Below are 16,027 nucleotides of genomic sequence, written 5' to 3' on the forward strand. Positions count from 1 at the left end.
GTCTTACTTCCCGACTAAGTAAAAATATGTGAAAGTGAGTTATAGTCCCACTTTTAAAATCTAATATTTTTGGGATGAGAATATATGCAGCTTTATAAATGTTTTACAAAATAGACACAAGTACATGAAACTACATTCTATGGTTGAATGATCGAAGACGAATATGCCCCCTTTTGCTTGGTAACCTAAGAATTAGTAAACCAGTCTACTAATTGACGCACACTTTATGGGTTCGTTGACAATTTTCTATATGTTTCTCAGGTTCATACTTGGCTACTTGATACATGCTTCCGCACACTTTGATTACTTGCTTGGGGTCAAGCATACATGCATACGCTAGTGATAACACCTTTGGATTCAAACTTAAAGCATACATACTTACGCTATTTATAGCAATCGTGATTTTCAACTTATATTATATTGCAAGTTATTTCATTTATACATTACAACGTTTGTAAACTTAAACTTGTTGTCGAACCATTTGGTAACTTAAAACTTTGCAAGTCATGCACATTTCAAATGAATGCGACATAATTTTGGTCAAACGCGTCCCATTTAGGGACTATGACCACGTAACGGGACCTAAGTTAATGGCGCCCTCAAATGACGATTTTGTCGGGTCGTTACAAAGAAGAATGAAGGCTCCATTGTACGTAAGCCCTTTACCATGAGTACTTGCCACGTCAGCTACTTGTACTACACTTGTAGTGTAGTACACTTTGTACTACCACATTTACCTATAAATAAGGCATTCTACTACTAAAAAGGATCCCTTAATCCTTTTGCTCACACTCATTACATGAACCATGGAGAGAATCGCCTTCTCCCTCTTCATCATCTTCATTAAGGAGAGATCTACTTTCTCTCTCTTGATTATCCACATGAAGCTTGGAGAGATGTATTTTCTCTCTCTTCATCATCCTCATCAGAGAAGAGATCTACTTTCTCTCACTACATTCTTAGATACTAATTACTCAATCTAATTGAATAGATTAGTCTATCCATTGTTTAACGCCCTCGAAATCCAGATTTCGAACAGGGTTTGCACAATTATTGGAGATTAGACAATGGATCAATCATATTTCCCCAAATTAGCACTCGAACTAAGACCCGACGGTTTTATGTTTGATCACTAACCATGGAGTACCATTTTTTTCTCTCCAAAAAACTAGGGTGCGTTTGGTAAAACTGAATGATTTAGCGCTGAATGGTTCAGAATCTGAATGATTCAAAGCCTCTGAATGAAAATAGATTGTTTGATAATCATTTTTGAGTTAACCATATTAATTGACTAAAATTACCTTAATAACGTGTTATATGAATAAGAATTCAATATTCATGTTGGTTAAATGTTCTGGCTATGATTTGAGAAAAATATCACTAACAATTTAGGCTCTTAATGGTTAAAAGAGTGTTTTAGCTCTGAATGGTTCAGCACTGAATTCTAAACCATTCAGCATCATATGTCATTCAGAGTTCATAAACAAACACACTGAATGCTGAATGATTCAGCATTCAGCGTTGAATCATTCCATTAAGAGGCATACAAACGCATCCTTAAACTATATAACCATTGTCTTTCATCAACTATGTGTTACTATTTATCAACTCATGTATCACTATTCATTATCATTATCATTATCATTATCACTATCACTATCACTACCTATATAGTATAGTAAATCGTGCATCGCACGGGCTAAAAATATAGTAAACATATATAAATCATTTGATATAATTTGAGTTGTCATTCGAGACGCTTCGACGCTATATTATTCAGAGTTTCAATTGTACGTTGTGTTCAATAGGTTGTATTTGCACATTGTAAGAGATTGTAATAAGGGTAGGTTCAATTGTTAGATCATATAGATCGTATGATCTATGCATTCACATGTTGTAGGTCCAACTCAAGTTTTAACTTCTTTAATTTATATTATCTAATAAATCTCTAAAATAATAATGTCATAAATAAAGATTATTTAAACTTACAATAAATTCAAAAATAAAGAGAAAAATTCTAAACCCCTATGATGATGTCATTAAAATAATTAATTGTATTTAATAGAAATAGTAACATGTTAATTGTATAATATATGAAGCATTATGTATAAACTTATGATAAAACACCCCGATTATCATATGTATAATATTTGAAGCATTATATACAAGTGTATAACCTTATGGTAAAACACCCCATGATCATATGTACAATATTTTCCATAATCATATGTACAATATTTGAAGCATTATGTACAACCTTATGATAAAACACTTTCATGACTATATGTACAAACTTTAATACAAATTGTACAATCTTTTATAAAACACTCTATGAGCACATGTAGAATTTTTAAAACATATTGTATAATCTTCATATAATAATTGTATTTTTTATGAAAATTTCAAAAGACATTTGTTATTACTAATAATTATTATTAAAAATATAAATACTCAATTTTTAAGTACACTTTATAATTATTATTTATAATTATAATTATAATTATAATTATAATTATATATATAATTATAATATTATAATATTATTATTATTATTTAAATATGAGCTCTCTTTACGGGATTAATTACGTTACATTTGTATGCGAAATACACGCCTCAATAAAAAAGTTGTAATGTAGGCTTTTATGACAAGAAAAATAGTAATTGTGATAAAAACTGAAAGAGGTTGGTGAAAGAATAATTGTAGTTCATTTATTTTGACAAAGTTAATAACATCAATATGTTTGTAAAAATGACACGTTTCTTAATCGGAATCCGTGATTCCATGGATTATTAAACTAAATGAGTAGCATTTACATTCACTTAATATCTAAAACATATTATTAAACTATTCCGTTTAAACAAATTTGTAATTTAACGGGTCATTTTAGTAGGGGAGGTGATTCTCACATACTACTTTTTGATCTATGCACACTTTTGTCTCATAAACTTAAAGTTATAACTTTAGAAAGTTGAACTTATATTACTATTATAAGTATAATTAATGGTAAATAAGTAATTAGGTGTAAATGGATCAAAAAGTGGTGTGCCCCTTTTACTAGTGGTAATTAAGTTTCATTTATTGGAAAATGATAACCCTTAGGGCTACGTTCAAGCTTATCAAATTTAATATTATTCCATTTATATAACACAATCCTTCCATGAATAACATTAATTTCTAAATTATATAAGGAAAGTCGATATTAAAAAAGGAATATTTATACTTTGTAATTAATGAACAAGAGTTTTTAAACTTAAATTTGTTAAGCTTAAACGTAGCCACATTGTCCTTATTTAATTATGTTTTTCGGAAAAAATAAACATAGAACGAAAATATAGGTGCCGGGTTACAGAGATGAAAATCAATCAATCAATTTCATTACTAAGAGCATTCCCAACAATGATATATTTTTTCAGATTAATACACTGCCACATCAGCGCCACATCACCATTCTCTTCTCATTTTCTTCCTATCACTAACCAATCACATATCACTCTCAACCATCACAGCCTTTCCCAACCACTAAAAATTAATTAATTAAATCATGGTATAAAACAAGATGCAAAATGTACAAGTAAATAAAACAAATTCATTCGTGAAAGTTTATGCTTGAAATCCAAGATTTGGTTGGCAATAGAATATTGGCAGCCAATTGGAAATATGCTCCTAGTGTTATTAATATTTGGCTAGCAATATTGGCAAAGGATTAACAATGCGCTGGAGTCCTCTAAATCAAATACGTTTAACATCGCAGGGCACGAAACCCTAGGGTTTGTGCGAAGCACTCGATCAGTCAATTACTGGGTACGATTCTTCTCAATTTCGCTCAAATTTAGTTTAAAATCTCGATATTCGTTGCTAATTGATAGGTTAATTTCGTACATTAGATTCATTATCTGATGAATTTTGTAATCTAATGCAGTTTGCTGTCGAGTGTTACATTAGTGATGGATGTGGATAGATTAGAGCTTGTAAAAGCACAATTGCAACCGTATTTACGTCATGGAGAAGTTTACGTTCGTCATGCTGACGAGTTTGTTCGTCTGATCCCTCCAATTCAGATCTATATTGCACTGGGAGCTGTGTTATTTACTACAATTTTGATCTTATTAAGTAAGCTCTTTACCTTGTTGCTGTATCGAATTGCTTAGTGTATGAATATGTTAGTTGTGTAGAATTCGATAAGAGAGAGTTGAAGGGAATCAGTTGATTACATGCAGTGGTGATTCCAGGATTATAACTCAATCGGGTCCCGAAATTTTTTTTAGTACTTATTATATTTGAATATTATTTTAGTACTCCGTAGTATTTTACCTTAAAAGAAACTACAAATTCAAAAAATATATGGGTTTCGAGTAGTTAAATTTAGTGATATCCTATATCCTTATCCTATACAATTTAAAAGAAAAACTATAAATTTGAAAAATATACGGGGTGCTACAGTTAGATTTAGTGGTGTCTTATACAATTTAAAGTGTATTTCTACTAAAAATTTTCAAACTAGTGGTGTCCCGTGACCCACGAATCTTTAGCTACATTCGCCGCTGACGACATGCATTGTCTAGTTGGTATCTGAGTAAACACAAATCATTTCTCTAATAAAGTTCAAGTTTGATAAAACTTGTGTTTTTTTTCTTTCTTTAGATCGAAAGTAGACTCTTTTTATTTGCAGAGTTTGAATTTGACATTCATTATGGGAGACAAAAATTAGTAAATATCCTACATTGACGATGTAAATATGTTGCCTTTCTTGTCAATATCTCTAGTTTTAACATACAATAGTGCAAAAAAGGACTCACTTGGCTGTAGGCAATTAGTCAAATCGTCCTCACAGTAAGATATAGAAACTGCAACTAATGGGGATAACATAGTGCAAATGAAAGGAGATTTTATGTGACAAAGAATATTCAGTAAAGATTATGTTGTGAAATTGCTTGCTTTAAGATTGTGTTGTGACGGCCATGGCTGACTACTAACTTCTAATGTAGAATAAGTTTATTTGTAGGATTTTGGTTGAATACATCTGTTTATATATAATCACGCTCTTCTACTTTTTTTTTTTTTTTTTCCCCTTGAATAGTACGCATTTTCAAGCAAACAACATCTAACACCATTTTGCTCACTGGGCTTAGTGGAGGTGGGAAAACTGTTCTTTTTTACCAGGTAATTGTCATGACAGATTATTCTCACCACGAATAGTTTTAATTAATTTAGGCTTGATATTATTTGTTCCCTTTTCCAGCTTCGTGATGGATCTTCTCACCAAGGTACAGTTACATCAATGGAACCCAATGAGGGTCTTTTTGTGCTAAACTCTGAGAGCTCCAAGGTAAACTACTGCAAACTAATAGACTGGTGTAGACATAGCAATTTTAACCCATTTATCTAACAATGGGTCAATTCAAGTTAGGGTCTGTAATATCTAACTTTTAAGTGAAAGGTTAACAGGTCAAATGATTGAAAGTCGTGTAAAGTGTATTTTCAATGCTTACATTCACCTAAATTGGCTTACTTCAAATAAGTTATTTACAATAACATAACTTCTGTAATCATATCTAACGAGTTTTTTTTATCTTCGCATTGTGGCGGAAAAAACTAAATTTACACATTTTTATTTACATGACATAATTCTTACTCTAAATAACATATGATCTCATTTACATCAACAACAACAACATATGATCTCATTTGATTTGTTTATATCCAAAAAATATCATGATCTTGCATCTTTCAGTTAGAATGCCCTAAGATTCAATATAAATTTCTATCGTAAATATAATATTACGATTGATATATTTTAAGTATGATTATGAATAATTTTGCGTGTGCATAATGAAGTCGAATATTCATTGGTCAAGTTAAACCAATATCTATTGATAATATCTAATTAGTATTTAGTACTAATGGTTATGATTATATATAGTTAGATACTTATGTGGCATCTTAGAAAATGTTATAATTTATATTATCATATATGTATATATGTGTGTGTAGCAAAAAATCTTTCAATTGTAAAAAATGGTCAAATAAAAATGATAGTTATCATTATCTTAAACACACTGAAGTTGTGATTTTATATTATATCGAGTTAATTGATTATTTAAAAGACGTTATATTGATGAATTAAGTGTTTGAAATTTTATATAAGGTCATGTACAAGGCATATTACAAAAGATAAAATCTTACAGTTATAACTTAATATAGTGATCTTATATATTGAGTATTATTAATTTTTGGCTGGTATAGTAAAGAGACCTATATTCCAACTAAAATGATCTCTTAATATGATTTCAATATTCCAACTAAAATGATTTCTGTATATGAATTTAGTTATCACAAAATCGTTACATTTTATTAATCCTAAATGAATTGAATACATTAGAGTTATATAACAATGTAATCACCACAGATTTGAAAAAATTAAGTTAACTATTCGTTGAATAGTTATGTATATCTGGATATACAAAAAGGATTCAAATGCAATAACTATATATAAAGAAAGGATTTTTGGGGTAAACGTGACTTACCCATTTCGACCTGTAGTAAAATCATCCGTTGTGGCCCAGGATCGAGCCTCAGCGCATGCAATCTGCCAAGGTTGAAAATGGCGCGAGACGGAGGCAAGTCGTGACCTTGAAAGGTTGCGTCGGTTGAGATGGGGACAAGACGGACGTTGACTTTTAAATATAAAAATATGGGCAAATTCCATTAAAAGGTAACATGTTTTCCCAGTTTTCTTATTCTAGGTAATCTATTTCATTCGGATATAAAAAAAGGAGTCTCTTTTCAAAAGTTAATCAAAAAGAGGGGTGTCGTTAACTTTTGTTAACTTTTTTAGTTAAGTGTCACATGTCAAATCCTTTGTTGACCAACATTTTCAACGCACGTTTTCGACGCGCGGTTCCGACATGTGTTTTCGACCCGCGTTTTCAAGGCGCAATTTTTGAGGCGCGTTTTCGAGGCGCGTTTTTTACCAGAGTTTTCGACCAGCGTACTGGAGGCGCGTTTTCAACTCGTGATTTTGAGGCATGTTTTCAAAGCGCGTTTACAAGGCGCGTTTTCGAGGCGCGTTTTTCGGCGCGCGTTTTCGAGGTGCGTTTACGAGGCGCTTTTTTCGAGGCGGGTTTTTGAAAACGTTTCCAGAACGCTGGTCGAAAACTCTGGTAAAATCAAAAACAGGCATTGAAAAAGCGCCTCGAAATACATGTCGGAATCGCGAGTTGAAAATGTTGGTTAATTAAGGACTTGACATGTTATGCGAAGTTGACACTTAACCGAGGAAGTTAACAAAAGTTAACGACACCCCTCTTTTGGATTAACTTTTGAAAAAAGACTCCTTTTTTTATATCCAAATGAAATAGATTACCTAGAATAGGAAAACAGGGAAAATAGATTACCTTTTTATGGAATTTGCCCTAAAAATATTATATTTAAAGATTTCAGTCATAAATATTTTATGCATAAATATTTTAGAAAAATGATTTACAAATAAGACGATGTGGTGTTGGTTTAAATAATATATATCTTTAAGGGATACTATGTAAGTCGGTTTTTTTCTTAGCTACTTTTTAAATGGGCTTCGGATTTTTGTTTACACTATAACAAGGCCAGATAAAAAGTCCACTTTTGACCGACGTTGACCCGATATTGACCCGACTTTTTTAGCGTTGGCCGACTACTTAGACGTTTTTGCACAAAACGGGACGGGCAAACTGCCGCAACCGCCGTTTGCAACCATGCAATTTGCTACCCCTTAGTTGATGCATACTATAGAGTGACAACATAATCTTTCCAATACTGTGGAGTGTAGACGTAATGTAGTTATTTGAAGATAAGATTTTTACGTGTCTATTTTTAGTTGCAGGTGCTGTATACTTGTTAAGCTGATTAGACATACTTTTGTCACTGATCCCAACTTGAATTCTATTGCAGAAAGGAAAGATGAAGGCGGTTCATCTTGTCGATGTTCCTGGTCACTCACGCCTTCGTCCCAAGTTGGATGAGTACTTGCCTCGAGCAGCTGGCATAGTCTTTGTGGTGGATGCTGTGGAATTCTTACCTAACTGCCGTGCTGTTTCAGAGTAAATTGTCTTTAGTTATGGTTTACAGTGCAAGCCTAATTTTGAAATGAGCACGTCAATATATAAATTGTTTCATTATTCGTTATTTCCGGGTCTTTTCGTTGCATTCACTTACAAGTCAAAAGCCGATGCTTACAGTGCAAGCCTGGATATGTTTATCTTCTTATTGTTTAATGGAATGAACATTTTTTTTGGTTTGTTTGTAAAAGGTATCTGTATGATATTTTGACAAAGGCGAGCGTTGTGAAGAGAAAGATTCCACTTCTTATCCTTTGCAACAAGGTGGATAAGGTTACTGCACATACAAAAGAGTTCATTAGAAAACAACTTGAGAAGGAAATGTACGTAACTGCTTCCTGATTAATTTTCCATCTTATAGTTCAATTTATGTCTCTTTATGCTATTTTCTTATTGTGGCTTACGTATTGAATCATCATATATGCTTCCTTAGATCCTTGTTTTAATCCAACTTTGTTACTGCGAACATATTCATATAAAAACATTGTATAATTGCAAGAGTTATTTTGGAGGCACTGCAAATGTAAATGCCATATTGAATACAAAGTAGTTTCTTTTGTGCATAATTTTCACAATATGGTCATTTGTAGATGTTACAAAATGAGTGGACTGGCTAGCTGACCTAATTGGGCACCGTAAATTGGTCCGAACAGGGAAAACCTTCTACCCATTTGCTCCCATTTCATGTTTCATTGATTAAACCTAGGAAATAGAAATCAGTAATTTCCTTTGAAACTCGACGGATGCATTTTTTGTGCATTTATTATTCTTGTCACACATGTTATAGTGTGTCATGGCGTAGTGTACTTAAAATAGTTTCTTTTATTTGATTGACAGTGACAAGCTTCGTACATCAAGAACTACTGTATCAGATGCGGATATAGCCAATGAGTTTACACTTGGAGTACCTGGAGAAGCCTTCTCTTTTTCTCAGTGCGTAAACAAAGTGACAATTGGTGAGGCTTCTGCGTTAACGGGAGAGATACTACCATTGGAGCAGTTCATCAGGGAACACGTGAAGCGTTGATGATGTATATTTTGTTTGTTATATAAACAGTTATAACCAATGTTAGAAAACTCTTGCTTCTTGTTTGTGCGAAGTTAACCAACTGAAGTTGAGAAATAGTAGCGGGATCTGAATTTGAATAGATTGCATTCATTTCATTTTTCGTATGTTTTTGCATTCATTTTCGTATGTTTTTTTATTTAGTAGGCTAATAACCACTTCTTTCATATAGCATCGCCCCGTAACCGAATTACATATCGTGATTGAAACATGTATTCTACACATTACCGAACTTCATAAACTTCATTTTTTTTTTTTTTTTTTTTTTTTTTTTTGTTGTTGTTGCCAAGAATAGCTATAAAAAGCTATACGAAAAATTCTTAATTGTGGGAACAAAATGCTTATCTTGATAATGTAGAATTTAGTCATGACCAAATACTGGTTGATTGCGTCATCTAGCCTTTGAGAAGCCATATCCTTCATGTTCATAGGATAATACATTTTGGTATGCAATCCGGACCATACATTTTCTGCTAAAATCTCATTGACAGCAGATGTTGGACGAAATGATCCCACCATAGATGATTTGAAGCATTCCCACAAGCCCTTCCAGCTGATAAGCACATGATCCAATCGTTGTATCTTCCTAAACCACAACGCTGAATTCGTAATACTAAATCCTGCATAATTTTGATAATGTCACCTTATAATTTTGATATAGTATGGTCTGCTAGGCCCTAAACATTTGAAAAAACTTGAAGTGAGTTTCAACCCATCTTCCTAGTTCATTAATCTTCGTTGGGTCGAAATTCCTAGTTTCACACCTGTATCACTAACATTTAAGACAACTTGTTTCTTTCAATTCCTTGAAGTTTTGAAGTATGTTACTGAATTGGTCAGCATTTTTCAAGATGTCCATGGAACCTAGTTACCTAGATAAGCATCACAAAAGACGATATTGGCACCAAAGAGTTCTTTATTAAGCTCCTCAACTGTGTATCTCATAACAAAATTGAATTCCATTATCACGCTGCTTATTGTCTTGACACATTCTCCATTGTTGCTGTTGTATTGCCACAAGTAGGAAGGTGCACAACCAATGGGCACCAATCCCATCACCACTACTCGCCTAACATTTGCATTGTACAAATTCTGCATCATATCTTAGGCTCTATTTTTAAGTGAACAGCAAGCGTACATTTATTGGCGTCTTACCTGCCTTGTAAAGCCTAAATTGAACTCCAGACAGGATTTAAAATACATAGAAATTTGATTCTACCATTTTTATGGCGTCTCAATTTCATTTTACTATTTTTTAAAAAAAATTTCTACTTATTGGCAGGAGGAGGTCCACTCGAAAGCAATCTATTTATCCGTTGAATAGAAAGAAATAGGACTTTCTCTACTTTTGAGAGTGTTTCACTCCGGGTGGATTGTTTTTATATACAGGTTTAGTTTAAGTGGGCTTATAATTAACTTTGGGCCTTAAATGTCACTAAAGATAAATATTAAAATATATACAGGTTTCTTAGACCATTTGTAATGGTTAGCGGTGTCACTTGTGGTGTTAGTTGCCTTTTTGCACTTTTTGGATGAGTAAGACGTGTTTCTTTGTTGAGTGGAGTATTGGTGGTGTTACTTTTTGGTGTTAGTTAGGCGTATTGTGATGATGTGTTAAAATATAATTGGATTAAGTATTAAATGAGTATATAAATAATATTTTTAAATCAATAAAAAAATAAAAAAACAAGAAACGGGTGTCACTTACCTGTCTCTTTGTGACAAACGCCAAAGTGACGCACCAAGTGACACACCATTACGGGAGGAGGGTGGTGTCACCAGGGGCGGATGTATATAGTGGCCAGTGGTAACACGGGACACCACTGAAATACGCGATGTAGTGGAATTTTTTTGGGGTTTTTAACTAGTGACACCACTGAATAGTGTACATTTTTTTGAGTGACACAATTGAAGTAAGACATCTAGTAGAAATTTTTTGAGGGTTTTAACGGGTGACACCAGTGACTACCAATCCTAGATCCGTCTCTTGATGTCACTTTTGCCACATGTGTAAAGTGATGGTGTCGATTTACACCATTACAAGTGGTCTGAATGCAATGCATCTCCTAATTACTTTAGTCATGATGAAGTAGATCTTGATTAAAGGAGTACAAGATTTGCCAAATTTTTATGTGTACCAACTACGCATATATTTATCTATTTGTTATAAAAGTTAAATTGGATGTTTATTTTATTATTATTATAGATATTGTATAGTAGATTTTTTTGAGTATAAATATGTGTGTTATGAGTTTATAAAATACACACTAAATATATTCTCTCATATTCTCTCTATATACTTATTAGTTTAAAGTCAAGAACTAGGCCACTAAAGGTAGTTATAAGCCTACTGAATTATAACACGTTATCAGCACGAAGTGCTCCGTATAATCAAGGTTTATCTAAGCAAGCACACGTCACTAATCAAGGTAAGAAATTATCTAACTTTTATTAACTTCACTAACATTTATATTTATGTTATTTAAGTTATACATGGTCGGTTATACCGCCTGAATTATAAAACTGTGATCTAACTTTTATTAACTTCACTAACATTTATATTTATGTTATTTAAGTTATATATGGTCGGTTATACCGCCTGAATTATATTTTCTGTAATCTAACTCTTATTAACTTCACTAACATTTATATTTATGTTATTTAAGTTATATATGGTCGGTTATACCGCCTGAATTATATTTTCTGTAATCTAACTCTTATTAACTTCACTAACATTTATATTTATGTTAATAAGACCTCATGATTGTACGCAACACGTCATTTGACAACACGATACTTTATGTACGCAACACGTCATTTGACAACACGGTACCATGGGTCGAGATTAATTCCGATCAATACGAATACGATGGGGTCTTTATATGTTATTTAACATTTATGATTACTTATGCAATTAATCATTATTTATTTCATGCATACTAATGTTTATTCTTAAATTTATAATCTTAAAAGTTAAAATAAGAAAAAGTAGTTTGTATTTTTATTAAAAGTAAATCTTAAAAGTTAAAATAAGAAAAAGTAGTTTGTATTTTTATTAAAAGTAAATCTTAAAAGTTAAAATAAGAAAAAGTAGTTTGTATTTTTATTAAAAGTAAATCTTAAAAGTTAAAATAAGAAAAAAGTAGTTTGTATTTTTATTAAAAGTAAATCTTAAAAGCTAAAATAAGAAAAGTAGTTTGTATTTTTATTAAAAGTAAATCTTAAAAGTTAAAATAAGAAAAAGTAGTTTGTATTTTTATCTTAAAAGTTAAAATAAGAAAAAGTAGTTTGTATTTTTATTAAAAGTAAATCTTAAAAGTTAAAATAAGAAAAATATATTATAATAATATATATTATAACTTAATATATATTATAATAATATTATTAATAATATAATATGAACCTATATTCTATCCTTCCCTTATGGTTTTATTATTTGTAATCATACCATTATTCCTTTGTTTGCTACTTATGAATCTAAACTAATTCTAATTTCATGTTGTTATTTGTCTATAAAAAAAAATTTGATTATGATTATGATTATGATTTATGTTGTTCATATTTCTGAAAATAGAAAATGTCAGACTTATCAAAGCTTGAGTTTGATGCCTTAGACGTATCGGGAACAAACTACACATAATGGGTTATGGACGTAGAAATAAATCTTGGATCATTGGGTATTCTAGAAACTTTAAAAGAAAATAATACTTGTTCCGATCAAGATAAATTAAAATCAGTTGCTTTTATTCGCAAACATATTGATACCACTTTAAAACATATGTTTCTCACTATCAAAGATCCACATGTTTTATGGGAAAGTATCATGAGTAGATTCGATAATCAAAAGGAAATATTACTCCCAGCTGCGAGGGAAGAATGGAGAAATCTAAGGTTCCAGGATTTCAAAAAGGTAAGTGAATACAGCTCGGCCATGTTCAAGATCCATTCAAAGCTTCAATTCTGTGGTCAAGAAATAAGTGATGCTGATATGATGGAGAAAACTTTCTCCACAATGCATTCTGCAAACATAACTGTGCAAGAAAATTTAAGATTGCAGAATTATAAAACTTTTTCCAAACTTCAAACTTATCTCTTAGTTGCAGAAGTTAATAAAGAATTACTGATGAAAAATCAAGAATCTCGTCCTACCGGTGCGCTAGCATTTCCTGAAGCTAATGCTATTAACAATAATAATAATAAAAGAAGAAATACACATGGACGAGGGCGTGGACAAGGTTGTGGCCATATTGGCCAAAACCATCATCATGGAAATTACCATAACAATAATAAAAATCATAACTATGTTCGAAATCACCCTTATGGTAATGGTCGTGGTGGTGGTCGTGGTCGTGGACAAAGAAATAATAATCCACAAAATTATAAAATTCAAACACCATACAAACCACAAATCACAATGTTGAAGAAGGCTCTTCAAAGAATGTTGAAGATTCTTGTTACCGATGTGGTAAAATTAGCCACTGGTCTAAAAACTGCCGAACAAATCAGAATTCTGTTAATCGGTATCAAGAATCCCTAAAGGGAAAACGAAAAGAAGCAAATCTTGTGGATGACCTTGATACAAAAATCACTGAGCCAACTTGTGACTACTTTAATGAATAAATTTCTAATATATATATATATATATATATATATATATATATATATATATATATATATATATATATATATATATATATCCTATTATATGTTCCCGTTAAATAAATGGTTGTAGATTTTCAATCTACACCATATCTAGTTTACTACATATTTCCTTATTATGTGCTATCGTTTGTAACATGTTTTGAATGTAATATATTGATGAATTATGTACTCATTATTTGTTTCTCATATTTTTTTTTGAAGTTCATGATGTATACTGCTGGAGTAAAAAAATCAGTTAAATGGTGGAGATATTTGTATTGCAGACAGTGGTGCCACTCACACCATACTCAAATCTAAAAAAATATTTCACAGACTTGAAAGCAACGGAAGGAACTATACATACTATATCAGGTCCTGTGGACTTAATAAAAGGAATGGGAAAGGCAAAATTCATGTTACCAAATGGTACGAATTTTCTGATAAATAATGCCTTATTTTCTCCAATGTCAAAGAGAAATTTGTTAAGTTTCTCTGACATATACCAAAATGGATATGATTATCAGTCAGTGACAACAGAAAATGAAAAATATTTAAGTATCACTGATAAGAATCGTGTAATTGAAAAACTACCAAGACTTCATTCTGGTTTACATTATACACATATAAATGTACCTGAAGTAAATGTGGTAGTTAAAGAAAAATCATGTGATCCTGTAATGATCAGTTTGTGGCATGAGAGATTAGGCCACCCAGGATCAACAATGATGAAAAGAATAATATAAAATACACATGGACATCCATTGGCGGATCAAAGGATCCCTCATGATGCACTTATCCCAAGTACATCATGTTCACTTGGAAAGTTGATAATAAGACCATCACCTCTTAAGGTTGAAAAAGAATCACCAATGTTTCTTGAAAGAATTCAAGGTGATATATGTGGACCAATTCATCCACCATGTGGACCATTTAGATATTTTATGGTTCTAATAGACGCATCTAGTAGATGGTCTCATGTTTGTCTATTATCAAGTCGAAATATGGCATTTGCAAAATTTCTTGCTCAAATTATTAAATTGAGAGCACATTTTCCTGATTATACTATTAAAAGGGTGAGACTAGATAATGCCGGTGAGTTTACGTCTCAAGCATTTAATAACTTTTGCATGTCTATTGGGATTATTGTTGAACATTCTGTTGCCCATGTGCATACACAAAATGGTTTAGCTGAATCATTAATTAAACGATTGCAGCTAATAGCTAGACCATTGATAATGAGAACAAAACTCCCAGTATCTGTATGGGGTCATGCAATTTTGCATGCTGCAACATTGATTCGCATTAGACCAAGCGCAATTCATACATATTCTCCCTTGCAACTTGCTTTTGGCCATCAGTCAAATATTTCCCACCTTAGACAATTTGGTTGTGCGGTTTATGTCCCTATCGCACCACCACAATGCACTAAAATGGGTCCTCAAAGAAGGATGGGAATATATGTTGGATATGAAACATCTTCAATAATAAGATATATTGAACCCATGACGGGTGATGTTTTTACAGCACGTTTTGCTGATTGTCACTTTAATGAAACATTATTCCCTAGATTAGGGGGAGAAATAAAAAATAAAGAAAATGATGTTTCATGGTGTGAACCTCAATTAATGTATCTTGATCCTCGCACAAAAGAATGCGAGACCGAAGTTCAAAAAATAATGCATATGAAAGAACTTGCGAATAAATTGCCTGATGTATTTACAGATACAAAAAGAGTGACTAAATCATATATACCAGCAGCAAATGCTCCAGCTCGAATTGAAATTCTAAAAACTGGTAATAATGTCATTCTTGAGTCTTTGCCACGCCAGAAACGTGGGAGACCAATTGGTTCCAAAGATAAAAATCCTCGAAAAAGAAAATCAGCTGATAATGAGGTAAAAGAAAGTGTTCAAGATGAACTACAAATCAATACTCCTTCTGCAGAGGAGATTGATGATGTCAATACGGAATTTTCAATCAATTATGCACATTCAAAAATATTATGGAACCGAAATGAAATGAAAAATCTTGATGAGATATTTTCATATAATGTTGCATATGACATCATGAATGATGATGATGATCCAGAACCAAAATCTGTCATAGAATGTCAAAATAGACATGATTGGGATCATTGGAAAGGAGCAATACGAGCTGAATTTGAATCGCTCAATAAAAGAAAAGTTTTCGGATCTATCATTCTCACACCTAAAGATGTGAAAC

General features: G+C 32.0%; 2 protein-coding genes across 2 annotated transcripts; one reads left to right on the forward strand and one right to left on the reverse strand.

Moving 5' to 3' along the window:
• Positions 1-3,689: 3,689 nt before the first annotated feature.
• On the forward strand, positions 3,690-9,293 carry LOC139891582 (uncharacterized). Its single transcript, XM_071874560.1, has 7 exons — positions 3,690-3,802; positions 3,921-4,111; positions 5,079-5,161; positions 5,241-5,327; positions 7,931-8,079; positions 8,289-8,420; positions 8,935-9,293. Exons 2-7 carry the CDS (start codon positions 3,946-3,948, stop codon positions 9,122-9,124), a joined length of 807 nt encoding a protein of 268 aa, XP_071730661.1. The 5' UTR covers positions 3,690-3,802; positions 3,921-3,945; the 3' UTR covers positions 9,125-9,293.
• Positions 9,167-10,264, reverse strand: LOC139888455 (GDSL esterase/lipase At1g33811-like). The gene is made up of 3 exons (XM_071871463.1): positions 10,036-10,264; positions 9,536-9,783; positions 9,167-9,232 (listed from the first exon to the last, which is right to left on the reverse strand). The coding sequence occupies exons 1-3, from the start codon at positions 10,262-10,264 to the stop codon at positions 9,167-9,169; spliced, it is 543 nt and encodes a 180-aa protein (XP_071727564.1).
• Positions 10,265-16,027: the final 5,763 nt, after the last annotated feature.

Source organism: Rutidosis leptorrhynchoides, chromosome 2, assembly GCF_046630445.1.
Source record: "Rutidosis leptorrhynchoides isolate AG116_Rl617_1_P2 chromosome 2, CSIRO_AGI_Rlap_v1, whole genome shotgun sequence".
Lineage (NCBI taxonomy): Eukaryota > Viridiplantae > Streptophyta > Magnoliopsida > Asterales > Asteraceae > Rutidosis > Rutidosis leptorrhynchoides.